The sequence below is a fragment of the Westerdykella ornata genome, assembly GCF_010094085.1.
Source record: "Westerdykella ornata strain CBS 379.55 unplaced genomic scaffold EI97scaffold_5, whole genome shotgun sequence".
Lineage (NCBI taxonomy): Eukaryota > Fungi > Ascomycota > Dothideomycetes > Pleosporales > Sporormiaceae > Westerdykella > Westerdykella ornata.
Window position 1 is genome coordinate 1,089,966 of NW_022986855.1, and position 12,744 is coordinate 1,102,709.

General features: G+C 53.7%; 3 protein-coding genes across 3 annotated transcripts; all 3 read left to right on the plus strand.

Annotated features, from left to right (window-relative positions):
• Positions 1–285: 285 nt before the first annotated feature.
• On the plus strand, positions 286–4,482 carry EI97DRAFT_415164 (uncharacterized protein). Its single transcript, XM_033796850.1, has 3 exons — positions 286–3,652; positions 3,702–3,893; positions 3,946–4,482. Exons 1-3 carry the CDS (start codon positions 630–632, stop codon positions 4,064–4,066), a joined length of 3,336 nt encoding a protein of 1,111 aa, XP_033656067.1. The 5' UTR covers positions 286–629; the 3' UTR covers positions 4,067–4,482.
• Positions 4,483–5,583: 1,101 nt separating this feature from the next.
• On the plus strand, positions 5,584–7,252 carry EI97DRAFT_431754 (uncharacterized protein). Its single transcript, XM_033798012.1, has 6 exons — positions 5,584–5,731; positions 5,826–5,851; positions 6,000–6,022; positions 6,097–6,227; positions 6,347–6,483; positions 6,532–7,252. Exons 1-6 carry the CDS (start codon positions 5,656–5,658, stop codon positions 6,850–6,852), a joined length of 714 nt encoding a protein of 237 aa, XP_033656068.1. The 5' UTR covers positions 5,584–5,655; the 3' UTR covers positions 6,853–7,252.
• Positions 7,253–8,324: 1,072 nt separating this feature from the next.
• EI97DRAFT_257440 (SAICAR synthase-like protein) lies at positions 8,325–11,707 on the plus strand. The gene is made up of 3 exons (XM_033794189.1): positions 8,325–9,616; positions 9,675–10,635; positions 10,685–11,707. The coding sequence occupies exons 1-3, from the start codon at positions 8,517–8,519 to the stop codon at positions 11,492–11,494; spliced, it is 2,871 nt and encodes a 956-aa protein (XP_033656069.1). The 5' UTR covers positions 8,325–8,516; the 3' UTR covers positions 11,495–11,707.
• Positions 11,708–12,744: the final 1,037 nt, after the last annotated feature.

Consider the following 12,744-nt stretch of genomic DNA (forward strand, 5'->3'; position numbering starts at 1 on the left):
GTGCAATTTCACTCGTCACTACGACATCGTGAAATTTACGCTCTACAATGCGCATACTGGTTGGAAATGTACGCTATATAACTTAGGAACTACACTGACCCCTAGTGATTAGAGAATTATCTGTATACAATGGAGAGCATTCCCTCGTCATATTCAGAAACTTTCATGCGCAGACTACTTTCACAAGAACGACGAGTTTCTATTGGTCGGAGTGGTGGCGCCATAGACGGTCTTGGCGCCAAGTGCGGCTCTTCCGACGGCGCGGACCCTCACTCACTTAAACACCTCCAAACGCCAGTCGCTGGTGTCGCAAGACCGCTCACAAAGCTCAGCCGACAATCCTTTCAACCGCGCCAGCAGACTGCCCTGTCGACTGCAGAGCAGCGCTCTTTCATACAGCCACTGTCCGTTCCACGATCGGTGTCTTACCCTGAAGTCGACTGGGAGACCGACAATACCCTCCGCTCACGGCGGCGTGGGCTTTCACACCTACTGCGCCTTACGCACCTGCGACCCTACTCACATTTATCACACCTTCTCTTTTTCGATCATATCCGCGAACGTGTACCTATACGGACCCAACTACACCGCACGCCACGGCTCGACCGTAACCCCACGCTCATGCGATCATGGACCTGAACGAGCAGTCTCGGGAGCAAGGTCAAGACCAAAGGGAAGAAGATGATGACCTTGCGAGGCTCTTTGCCGACGCCGGGGCTGACGTAGCGGCGGCCAACTCATTCTTAGAAGAAATTGGAGGGCGTGAACTGGAGATAGGAGAGAAGGCGGATGATGCGGTGGACTATGAAGACATATCAGACGATGACCTTCCAGATGAGGAGCCTGTGGAAGGTGAAGGGGAGGCGGACGGACTTCCGCAGCTCAGCGGCAGCACTGTGAAGGACACTGCGGAGGAAAGCTTCGACCAAGATGATGATCTGGACGAGTTGTTCGGTGGCGGTTCCAGCCCTGTCCATGAGCGGTCACACCTAGACGACCTCTTTGATGATGAAGACCACGCTCCTAGCGAAGGTGCCAAGGTCGCGCAACCCGCTGCCCGTACCGTGGAGCCAAGCGTGGAAGAAGAGTTCACCGATCCCAAGGCACTGAGAGATTATCTAGAGCAGAAGGCACTCTTCGACATGGCCGCGAGGCGCGGGCCAGACGTACCTCCTCCGCCGCAGACTGATCGTGAGACCGTCGAACGCCTCTGGCCCAATTTCGACCCTGATAAGCCTCCCCGATTCCATAGCTTGCTGCCTAAGAAACACGCTTTCTATGTTGGTCGGGCTCCTCTAAAGCCACCCAAACCCCTGCAGCTGAATAAGGTCAGTCTGGATCTTGCCCCGGACCAAGAGAAGGCGTTCCGGCTGCCGACCACCACTGTAAACCCGAAGACAGGCCGGCAGCTTGATGTCGTCGAGGGAAGTCTTATCCATATCCTTCAGGAGAACAAGGAACAGATTGAGGATCAGGAAGATGAGGATATGATGGATATTGACCCCTTGGACGACGCAGAACGCATCGGGAATGTGACGGTGAGCGACCTGAAGATAGCTTGCGAAGACTGGGAGCATTTCGGTCTGGAGAGTTCCTCTGACGAGGAGGGTCCTGAAACTCCGCCGCACGCTGGTATGGATGGGGATGACTGGCTTCGCAATCTGGCTCTTGTTAAGCCCAAGAAGCGCAAGTTCAACGATATGTCGACGTCGCTGCAGTTCACGGTCTATGACAATGTCGGGTTCCTGAATTGGGACGATCCCGAGGCTGCAACGGAGCACGTCGCCAAGAAAGTCATACTGGACATGAATGACCCGCATCTCCTGCTGGATGTTCAACAGCCCAATGCAGAGGAGGTCAAGAAACCTCGCCCGACCTCCCTCGCGCTCAAGCGAGATAATCGCGGTAGTCTCGCCAATCCCATGTTCAAGCGTTACAATATCTCCAACGACGAAGCGTACGATGCGCTCAAAGAGAACAACCAGCAGAAGGTCCGGAGCACTTTGGGTCACATGAACATCGAGCACAGTCTGCCGGCACTCAAGCTGCAATATCCGTTCTACAAGGTCAACCTCAGCGATCGTGAGCTTCGATCGTTCCATCGCCCCACCATTCACTTCCGGGCGGGCGAACGCGTTCAAATCGAGGCAATAAAGCAGCATATCAAGAGAAAGCACAAGAAGAACCTCAAACCGTCGGAGGCGTTCGCCATTGCCGAGGATCTCAATATCGGCGATACGTCCGACCTTCTCCTCGCAGAGTATTCTGAAGAGTACCCGACCACGCTATCAAATCATGGAATGGGCAACAAGATCATCAACTACTATCGCCGGAAGGATGCTGAGGACACCTCTCGTCCCAAGCAGGAGCTTGGTGAGACAATGGTGCTTCTGCCTCAGGACAAGAGTCCGTTCTCCATCTTCGGCACTGTCGAGCCTGGGCAAACTGTACCAACATTGCTCAACGCTATGTATCGTGCACCTGTCTTCCAGCACACCCCCAAGCCCACCGACTTTCTGGTCAGCAGGAGTCACACAGGCGTGCACGGCTCTAAATACTATATGCGAAACATTCAGAACTTGGTCGTGGTAGGCCAGCAGTTCCCTTCGGTTGAGGTACCGGGCACGCATGCTCGAAAGGTGACCGAGGCTTCGAAGAAGCGACTGAAAATGCTTGCCTTCCGCCTTTACCGGAAGGGTCAGCAGCGCAACGCTCGTCAACCGTGGGTTAGCAACGAGATGATCAAGCATCACCTGCCTGGGACAGAGATTGCGCAGAATCGCTCGCGTATGAGGGAGATTATGAAGTACGAGAAAGAGACAGGAACTTGGAGGCCTCAAGACGGCGAAACCATTCCGGACGAGCCATCCCTTCGGACTTGGATCAAGCCTGAGGACATCTGCCTCATCGACTCCATGCATGCAGGGGACAGGCACCTCAATGATGCTGGAATCAAGACCAAGGATCTCAAGGACGATGAGGAAGGCGAGGAAGGCGAGAGTCTCGAGCTCAAACTTGCACCGTGGAACACGACCAAGAACTTCTTGAACGCTTGCCAAGGGAAAGCAATGCTAGAACTCCACGGTGCTGGCGACCCGACTGCTCGTGGGGAGGCATTCAGTTTCATCAAGGTCTCCATGAAAGGCGGCTTCAAGGATGTCGGCGAGAGCGTAGGTGATAAGCTCGATGCGAAGAAGGTCAAGGAGCTGGGCGGCCACAGCTACAATGTAGCTCAGCAGCAAAAGCGCTACGAAGAGGCCATCCAGCGTATCTGGAAAAAGCAGGCGCAGAGTCTCTCATCGACCGTGGAACACTCGGACGTGGAAATGGACAACGTCGACACTCGTCAGGCTGGTCAACGCGGGAGGACTCCGAGGTCTGAGTTCGGCACTCCTGCGTTTGTGCGCGATGATGAGACTATGAGTCAATTCAGCCGCACCAGCGGTAACGACATTCGCAACAAGAAGCTCCGGATCAAGCGCTTGGTTCCGAATGAGTTTGGCGAAATGCGTGAGGAAACTGTGACGATTACTGATCCTGAGGTCATCAAGGCCTACACGCGTAGGAAGAAGGAGCAGCAGCTTCAGAGCATGCGGATCGAGGATATGCAGTTGACAGGCAATGCCGAGTTCGATGCTGAGCAGAGGAAAGCGTAAGTCCAACCATTGCGTCTTATTGATGCGCGTACTGACGATATCTAGCTTGAGAGCTGAGCTGGCGCGCCTGCAGCGCAACGTGGAACGTCGTGAAGGTCGCGAGAAGGCCAAAGGCATCCACAGCCAGTCATCCATTCCAGGTACGCCTGGTGCCGGAGCTGGTCGGACGGGCACTGGTGCGACGCCTCGCAAGTGCGCCAACTGCGGCGAGGTCGGCCATATCAAGACTAACAAGAAGTATGTTCCGTCATTCCTGATTTATAGCTGCATTTGCTAACCAGTGCACCAGACTCTGTCCTCTTCTTAATGGGCAAAAGAAGCAGAGCGATACCTTCAAGGATGCTTCTGCTGCAACTGCAGCGTCCCCCGTGGCGGTCCCCGCGACGCCCATGTCGGCGGCTTCGCCTTAAACACCATCTATCTTTTCGCTTTTGCCCTTCGTACACAGGATGGCTCGGTGTCTGCACGGCGCCGTGATTCCTTTTTCAATACGTAATCAACAAACATCATGTTCTTTGGTATGCATAGCGCCGGAGTTGGAGGATTACTCGGTTTGGTTTCGGGTCACTGCGCAATATGCGCCTTTCCAAGGTTGGGACGGACGGATTTGCATTGGCTTGGAAGGCGCTCAGCATTGCGATGGGTATGGGCTGACCGCCTCAATTGGGCACTACTCAAGGGTATCTATCAGTCGTGTTTTTGATAATAGCGAATGGCGGGCGGACTCGAGTATACTGCTCTTGTCCTGATACGTATGCTGTGTATACCCGCATGAAGTTGATTATTCTGTTGTTGCCATTCCTTGTATCTGCACACCCACAGGGAGAAAATGCGAGAGCAACTCCTAAGATTGCGAACTGAACATAGGTAATGGGATAGTTTTTCACACCATATGAAACGGTTGTCTCGTGTGCATTTTATAACCTTCCTTGACTCCTCATCTATTATGCTTCAAGGTATGGGGACTGTTCCAGTCGCACCAGATTGGATGCTCAGCATCCTACCGCAAACAAATGCAGCGAGATCTCCAGAGTGCGACCAGACGGGACGATGAACATTACTGGGATACCCGAGTATAGTACGTATATGCCTTGACAAGTCTGTAAACAGGGAAATAATAGTAAGGAGGGACTGCATACGAAAGTGTTCATGCGTCGAACGGGCGGGGGCGAATGAGGCGACAGAGGATATGACTTCAAAGACGAAGGCGAAGTGCTGCTGCGAAAAGGGATGGCGAAGTGAGAACGAATAGGTCAGGACAAGCGAACCGGGATCGAAGGCACACTTTTATTTATTTATAAATGTGAATGGAATCCTGAAGTAAAACCGACAGTGAACAACAGTACAACTGTGTCTGGCTTTCGTCATCTCCACCTCAGTGCATGGCAGTATGCCGAAGTGGAGAGTAAAAGAGTGTTGCGTAGAAACAAAATCACCCTACGATGGGATAAATGAGACTCTATGTGTGAGAAACCCACCAGTGACTCCGTACGGCACAGCAACCTTGAAGGGAGGGAGTTGAGGCAAGGCTTCTTCCACCTCAAGGCTTGAGGGGGGCAGCGGAATCGACCAAGTCAAAGAGAGACTTAGCGACGCGTGAGCTTTGCAACAGCGGGCGGGCACGGGAACACCGATCCCAAGGTACCTCGCAACAAAGTCACCGGGACAGCGCACGCAGGCAGCAGAAGGCATCCGAAACATGAGCGAAAACAGCCATCGGAAGAGCCAATAACTCTTGCGCGTGCAAGATCGAATTCAATGTTAGGCCTTCCGCATTGGGAAAGGACTACTCCCCCGAGTTGTTGTTGATTCTGCGCGTGCCTCGCTCGCTTGGCGGTCATATAAGTACAGCTGCCCGCCCGCTTCGCGCGGGGAGCTCCTCTCAACAGAATCGCCCCGACAGCTTCCACCCGCCCACCCAACGCGATATATACCTCTCGCAGCCGATCGCTAGCTTCAGCAGATTCTCACCTATCTCGCACCATTACTACAGTTCGAAATGCCTCCCAAGAAGAGCACCACTGCCACCACGAAGAAGGCGTCCGGCAGCGCCCCTTCCCATGCGCCTTATGCTGGTACGTCACCTCTGTTCTCAGCACCACACGCTGTCGCAGCGGCTGCGCGATGCTTTTATCATGGTCGCGGATCGATGCTGACTCGTCTGTATAGATATGATTAAGGATGCCATCATCAACGTGAGTCCATCCCTCCCGGCGCATCGCGAGTTCTTTCATGGATCGTGTGACCGCGCCGTTGTTGTTCGACCGCAGCCACCGCCCCGCACCCTCAACACAACGTATATACTTGAACACTGATTGTTGACTTGCTGATTCCACGATACAGCTCAAGGAGAGGAATGGATCTAGGTAAGTTCTTCCGCCGTCGCTACTCGCGAGTGTAACCCATTGCTTCGAAACCTCGCTAACGCCCCCCTCCACAGCCGTCAAGCTATCCAGAAGTACATCAGGGCCAACAATGACCTGGGAGGTGTGACCGACGCCGCGTTCAAGAGTCACGTCAACCGTGCCATTGCCAACGGCGAGAAGAGCGGCGACTTTATACGCCCCAAGGGTGAGTTCTACTTTCCATCCGGGGACGACTGCACGTCATTGCTAGGCCGACGCGTCGCGCCACCAGTCCACTTGTTTTTCGAAGTCGTTGCGCGTACTTGAGCTAACACGTCCTTGAAGGTGCCTCCGGAACTGTCAAGCTCGCGAAGAAGGAGACCAAGGCAGCCCCGAAGAAGGCCGAGGCCAAGAAGACGGAGGGCAAGACGGAGAAGAAGACCACTGCTGCCGCAAAGCCCAAGAAGGCCGCCACAACAACGGTCAGTCATTATCACTGAACCTTCGAACCCTTACTGACTGCTCCGTAGAAGGCCAAGACGACCACCGCGAAGAAACCCGCAGCCCCCAAGAAGGCTGCCGCGAAGGCCACGACTACCAAGAAGGCTGCCGCTCCGAAGGCGAAGGCCAACGCAAGCAAGCCTAGGAAAGCTGCTGCTGCCCCTGCCGTCGAGAAGGAGGTCTCACGCGTCCTGGGAAAGACCAAGTCTGGTCGCGTCACCAAGAGCAAGGCTCCCGCCGAAAAGGGCGAGGCTAAGAAGGCAGCTCCCAAGAAGGCAGCCAGCACGAAGAAGGCTCCCGCAAAGAAGGCCACGCCTAAGAAGTCGACCCCCAAGAAGGCCGAGGCATAGATGTCCCCCATCTAGTCTTTCCTTCGTTCCTTCTTTGAATGCTCAGGGCAGCATGCCTCACCACACGCGATGTTGTTTGCGATATCCCTTTCTTCTCTCTAAAGGTCGGTGTGGGTTTTTGGACGGGTTACAGGCAAGGGAGCGGAGACCAAGGGCGTCATTACTCATTTCGCTCGAGTTTTTCGACAGGATTGGCTATTTGTCGGGCAGGGGGCAAGGCGTTAATAAGGCGTTGACAGAGTGATTTTCCGGATCAGCGTCGGCCAGTCACTCCGGCGTGTATCACAGTATAGTGTTTTCTGTGATTTTAGCAGACGGTGTAGGACTGCTTTTTTGGAGACGTCATGTTATCGTCCGGAATACTATGGATCCATACTTCATTGAATGGTCTTGATTTCGAGTGCGTGTCTGTCTTGTGTGTGAGGAGTTTGACGCGTGAAATACGGATATCAAAACATTGGGCGCGAGGCTGCTCGTCGGGATAGACGCGCGGCACGTGATCTAGGTTACTCCGTCCCTGGTACGGAGTAGATCATCTAGCGTAGTCGGCTGGAGTGAGCTCCCGGTTCCGAAAGTGGACGAAGGAGGCTGGTTGAAGGAGATGAAGGATAGAGGACTTGCTCGAGGGATTGAAAGTAAAGATTGAATGCTGATTGTGCAATCATTCCGTGTATTGAGCACATTCTCTCATCTACTCCGTACTAGCCGTTCGATAAATATCTGATTGTGTGTACTGTGGATAAAGAAAGGAATCGCGTACTTCGCCGAGCCTCTTCCCCTGATGATGAGAACGCACACCTGGCGACTGGTCTCGACTCTCGCCCACGCTCTCGCACCACGGATCCAAACACACCCACGCGCCACCATGCTGGAACCCATGGAGAGCCTCCCTCCTCGTCAAGATTTACTAGTCCGTTCTGGGAGTTGAGAGTGGGAAACGAGGTGTGGCTGAGCGCATTAACATACGACTCGGGTGCGGCTCAAGCCTCTCAAATAGGAAATGCTACGGATTATTCGTCAGCCCCAATTTGCCCTTGGGGCTGGTTGTACGGTGCGACGTAGCCCCTGAGATCGTTGGGTTTTGGACTTTGGGAGTGTTGGACATGTCGTCTCTCGGAGCAGTGCAGGATTGGGTGTGCTGGGACTTAGAAGGAAGAGGAGTGACCGGGCATTACGGGGAACAGCATAGGAATCATCATGAGCATTTAACGCATCTTGCGCGTACAAGTCCAGACGATGCAACCGCTATGTACTGTGTACTCCGTATAACGCGGAGATAATAATATCAGCAGAGCTGTCGTGGTTGTTGGATCAGATCCCGTTTGCCGGCGCGGCAACTTGGCACTGACTTACCCTGCCCTGACAACTCTTAGCCTTTGTCCACAACCTCCAGCGAACCCAATCTCCACGTTCTTGTGTTTTAGCATTTTCCCAACCATCGACAACCCGCCATTCTTGCACCTACGACCCTCGATATCCGGCACCGGTTTAGATTCCGGCTTCCTCCCGCATCTCCGCACCGCATAGCCCGCTGACAGTACCCTCCACCATCACCCGCACCCACGAACGAGAGGACCCAGACCGTCGCCGAAGTCTGCCCTGCGTCTGATCTGGAAGAGCAGCTTCGGTCGTGGTCTCGGGCTCCAATTCATCGTGCGTGTATAATGCCCGCTATTGCCGCAGCCGAGAGCAACAATTCGTTGGGTACACACGGCCAACCACCTCCGTCCTTGGTCGCCGACAAACAGCCGTCCGGGAAGAGACATGCAGACCCCATACCGAATGGAGCCACTGCGAAGATGAGCAGCGAGTTGCCCAACGGGACCGGCCCCAGTCGAGGGCTTCTGAACGGGGCACCAGTACAACCTGCCAGCGCTGATAAGACCTTAATGCACAGTATCAGTTCTGAACGGCCGGACAGAGGGGTAGGCTTGAGCAACGATCGAGTTTACAGCCCCTCTCAGGATCGCGGCAGCTCCGCCGACGTTGCTAGCAGGGATGACGGTTACTTTGCGTCGGTCCACACCACCGAGCAACAACACGGCTGCAGGACCACCAAAGTGCACATGGGCATAATGAATACCGCAGAATCGAAACGAGAAGCCCAGAAAGATTTCCAGCCTCCTCCACCTCCATCACTACCACCACCGCCTCCTCCTCCTCCTCCGCAGAAGACCAGCTCCGAATGGTCCCAGCACCCCTTCCCGACCGACGGCAACCTGCAGGTTCCTAGCTCGGCTTATCGAGTGTCGTCGCCTGCCGCCTTCAACCACAACAATCCCGCACCGAATCAACATCCATACCGCTTGCAGCAGCGACATACCTTGGAGGTCCCCAAGATCTCCTCCTCACGGCCCCGCGAATATCACTCCTCCTCGACCTCGACCGATGACGTAGCAATCGCCAGCGGCAGGTTCTCGCCAAACACGCCCACACGGCGGAGAGGCTCCATGTCCCTGGTAAGACGCGCGACCCGCTCCATCAACTCGGATATGCATCTGGAAGAGGTACCGCAGGACGAGGACGCGGTGCGCTGGGCCGAGCACATCAAACAGAAACGGGCGAGCAAGAGGAAAAGGAGAGAGGACGAGGACGACGATAACGTCATTGTTGGCACAAAGGTCGACCAGAATCACGTCAATTTCGTCATGGCGTATAACATGTTGACTGGGATACGGTTTTGCGTATCGAGGACCAATGCAAAGATGAACCGGGAGCTTACGGATGCGGATTTTGATGCAAAACATAAGTTCTCTTTTGATATGTAAGCGCCGTTGTATGCTTTTCTTTTTCTAAACGCAGTACTGACCGATGTCTGGCAGAACGGGGAATGAATTGACTCCTTCAGCGAAATACGATTTCAAGTTCAAGGACTACGCACCCTGGGTCTTCCGCCATCTACGAGCCACATTCGCGCTCGATCCCGCGGATTACCTGGTCTCCCTCACCAGCAAATATATTCTTTCCGAGCTTGGCTCTCCTGGCAAGAGCGGTAGCTTCTTTTATTTCTCACGCGACTATAAATTCATCATCAAAACGATCCATCACGCCGAGCACAAGTTCCTCCGCCGCATCCTGAAAGACTACTACAATCATGTTCGGGAAAATCCGAACACGTTACTCTCCCAGTTCTATGGTCTTCACCGCGTCAAGATGCCCTATGGCCGCAAGGTGCATTTCGTGGTGATGAATAACCTTTTTCCCCCGCATCGTGACATCCATACAACGTTTGATTTAAAGGGCTCGACTATTGGTCGGGATTTCAAAGAGGAGGAATTGGAGTCTAATCCCAGGGCGACGCTGAAAGATCTCAATTGGCTGCGGCGGAATATGCATTTGGAGTTTGGGCCGACGAAGAAGAAGGCGTTCATTGAGCAGATGCACAAGGATGTGAAGCTTTTGCAGCGGCTGCGTATCATGGACTATTCGCTGCTGATCGGGATACATGACCTGGAACGCGGCAACCAGGAAAATCTGCGAGACAAGACGCTGCAGGTTTTCCAGCCTGGGGGCGAGGATGCCGAGGACCCGGCTTCGACGATGCTGGCGCGGACGCCTTCGAAACTGGAGAATGCAAGGAAGGCGAAGGAGTTGAGGCAGATGATCAAGACCCAGAAACCGGTGCCGATGGAGAAGACGTCGAATAAGATGCCGGATGAGCTGCAGGATTCGAAGAAGAATTTTTACTTCTATGCAGATGACGGCGGTTTTAGGGCGACGCATGAGGATGATTCCCCAGGTGACGAGATTTACTACTTGGGCATCATTGATTGCTTGACCTATGTGAGTATGGCTATTCTGGCTGATTTCTTGAGATACTGATTGGAGGTAGTACTCCTGGATCAAGCGACTCGAGCACTTCTTCAAAGGTCTTACCAATACGGAGTCCCAGATCTCCGCCATACCACCCGAACGGTACGGCGAACGCTTCATCAAGTTCATCAGCGGAGTTACCATGACGCGCGAAGCGGCCGAACGCGAGAAGCAGAAGGAGGCCGCCGAAGCCGCTACTGATACCCAAACCAGTGGCGTCCACGTGACCGACCAGGACGGTGCTTTGACGGAGAAGGTTATGGAGAAAGCGGAGACGCAGGCGGAGCGCTCGAGACAGCGAGGGGCGTCCGAAGAGGATGTGCCGGATCGCTCCATGCGTGTTGTCAGGAGTCCTTCGGCCGAACGGGGAGAACTAGGAACGACGTTGCCCGTCGTGGAAGAGGCGGCAGAGTCATCAAGTACCGGCGGTAGAAGTGGCCGCAGTACAGAGACGAGTCTACACCCAGATCGCGTCTCCTCGAACGAGCAGAACGGCAAACCGGTAGAACCAGCGTCAGTGTCTCACTCTAGCGAGCATCCCCATCAACGACGACCACCCACGCCACCCAAGGATTCTAGCACAGAGGATAGCAGTGATCGCCGTCCTCCGACGCCTGCGAAGGACGCGCGGTATTCGATTTCTAATAGACATGAAGGCCCGCCGACACCGCCGAAGGAGGAGAAACATAGGGGTCGCAGCTTGGGGAGGGATAAAGAATTACCGCCTCCACCTCCACCGACGTTGACGCCGCAGACGACGCCTCAGATTCCGGTGCACGCGAAGTTGCAGCCGCAGTCGCAGACCCAGGCGCATGTTAAGGTTAATTAGGAGGGCACCGTTATAGTTGTAGCTGGGGGGGATGAAGTAGCGTCGTGATTGCGCGTGGAGGGAGGAAGCATGGATTCGAGGCTGCTTGCATGTGCACCGCGACTCGAGTTGTCTTTACTCCCTTCTTCATGATATTGTGTTCAAGACACCACTCCTCCGGGGCGGCATTCACACATGTTTGCGTGCGCTCCTTTTTCTTATGTTTATGTTTCCTCAAGGATGGGTGACTGGATGGATAGCCTCGTCATCGTCATCATCATCTTCTTCTTCTTCCATCATCGTCATTGCTTGGTCTCTCTTCCCTTTTTCTCCTGCCTCATTCCTCCTTTTTTTGTGTATAAGAGTTGGTTGGACCTTATGGTCAACCATGTCACCTTGGCCTTGCTTTCTTCTTGTTGATCTTTTTTCTGCGTCATTTTTGTAGTCTAGTCCGTGCATGGCTTGCATGATACCATCACTAGTTGGTTCGTTCTTCTTGTTTTTCGGCATGGGGATGGAGTGCGTGGGGGAATTGGCGTTCGCTGGGTTATGCGTCTTTTTGTGTCTTTTTCTGGGGTTGGATAAGAGGGGGGGGGGAGAAGGGGAGAGTAATGAGTGTGTTTAAGTGTGGGGGAGGGAGAAGGACAGTTTCTTTTGTTGGAGGGTGCGGATGGGGAGTGTGGTGTTGATGTGCAATTGCTTGGTCGAATCGTAGGAATGGAATGGTGGTGGTGGTGGGGTGGTGGGATGAGATAGAGTAGAGCGCGCCGCATACGAAGAATGGGGAATCAGGACGGGATTGTATTATATAGGAATATAACTTATCGTCCGCTTAGAGGGCGGCGTGTATAACCACAATGGGCTTGTGAATTGATGGGTTCTGGGAAGTTGTGTGTGTGTGGGTGATGTTGTCATGTTTGTGCTTTGCGAGGTTTTGGGGATAGATGTGGACAGGGTAAGAGTTGCGGCTCTGTTCCGACTGATTTCGCTACTACTTTCTTTCTCCACACGTCTGGTGTGCGTGTTACTGTCATTGTCCCCAACTGTTGCTAAGCCCTGGGTTCTGTTGTCAATGTATTGCTAACAATCTCAGTGATGTTTCTAACGCCGTTCCTTCCTAAACTAAACACCTCGCAGCAACTGATTGCAAATCCTTCTTCGACATGGTTCAACACGTAAGGAAAATGCATATCATAATGTGTGCAAAACTCCTATAGACTTGGTACACACTCGCTTGTAATAGAAAAATCGTTGATATAATTTAGTACTAA

Bases quoted from the DNA above. Each gene is read 5' to 3' on its own strand.
- EI97DRAFT_415164 (XM_033796850.1), top strand. From the start codon at position 630: ATGGACCTGAACGAGCAGTCTCGGGAGCAAGGTCAAGACCAAAGGGAA. The intron at 3,653-3,701 runs GTAAGTCCAACC...GACGATATCTAG, and splicing joins GATGCTGAGCAGAGGAAAGC to CTTGAGAGCTGAGCTGGCGC. The intron at 3,894-3,945 runs GTATGTTCCGTC...CCAGTGCACCAG, and splicing joins CATATCAAGACTAACAAGAA to ACTCTGTCCTCTTCTTAATG.
- EI97DRAFT_431754 (XM_033798012.1), top strand. From the start codon at position 5,656: ATGCCTCCCAAGAAGAGCACCACTGCCACCACGAAGAAGGCGTCCGGC. The intron at 5,852-5,999 runs GTGAGTCCATCC...TCCACGATACAG, and splicing joins TTAAGGATGCCATCATCAAC to CTCAAGGAGAGGAATGGATC. The intron at 6,228-6,346 runs GTGAGTTCTACT...ACGTCCTTGAAG, and splicing joins CGACTTTATACGCCCCAAGG to GTGCCTCCGGAACTGTCAAG.
- EI97DRAFT_257440 (XM_033794189.1), top strand. From the start codon at position 8,517: ATGCCCGCTATTGCCGCAGCCGAGAGCAACAATTCGTTGGGTACACAC. The intron at 9,617-9,674 runs GTAAGCGCCGTT...GATGTCTGGCAG, and splicing joins CATAAGTTCTCTTTTGATAT to AACGGGGAATGAATTGACTC. The intron at 10,636-10,684 runs GTGAGTATGGCT...GATTGGAGGTAG, and splicing joins TCATTGATTGCTTGACCTAT to TACTCCTGGATCAAGCGACT.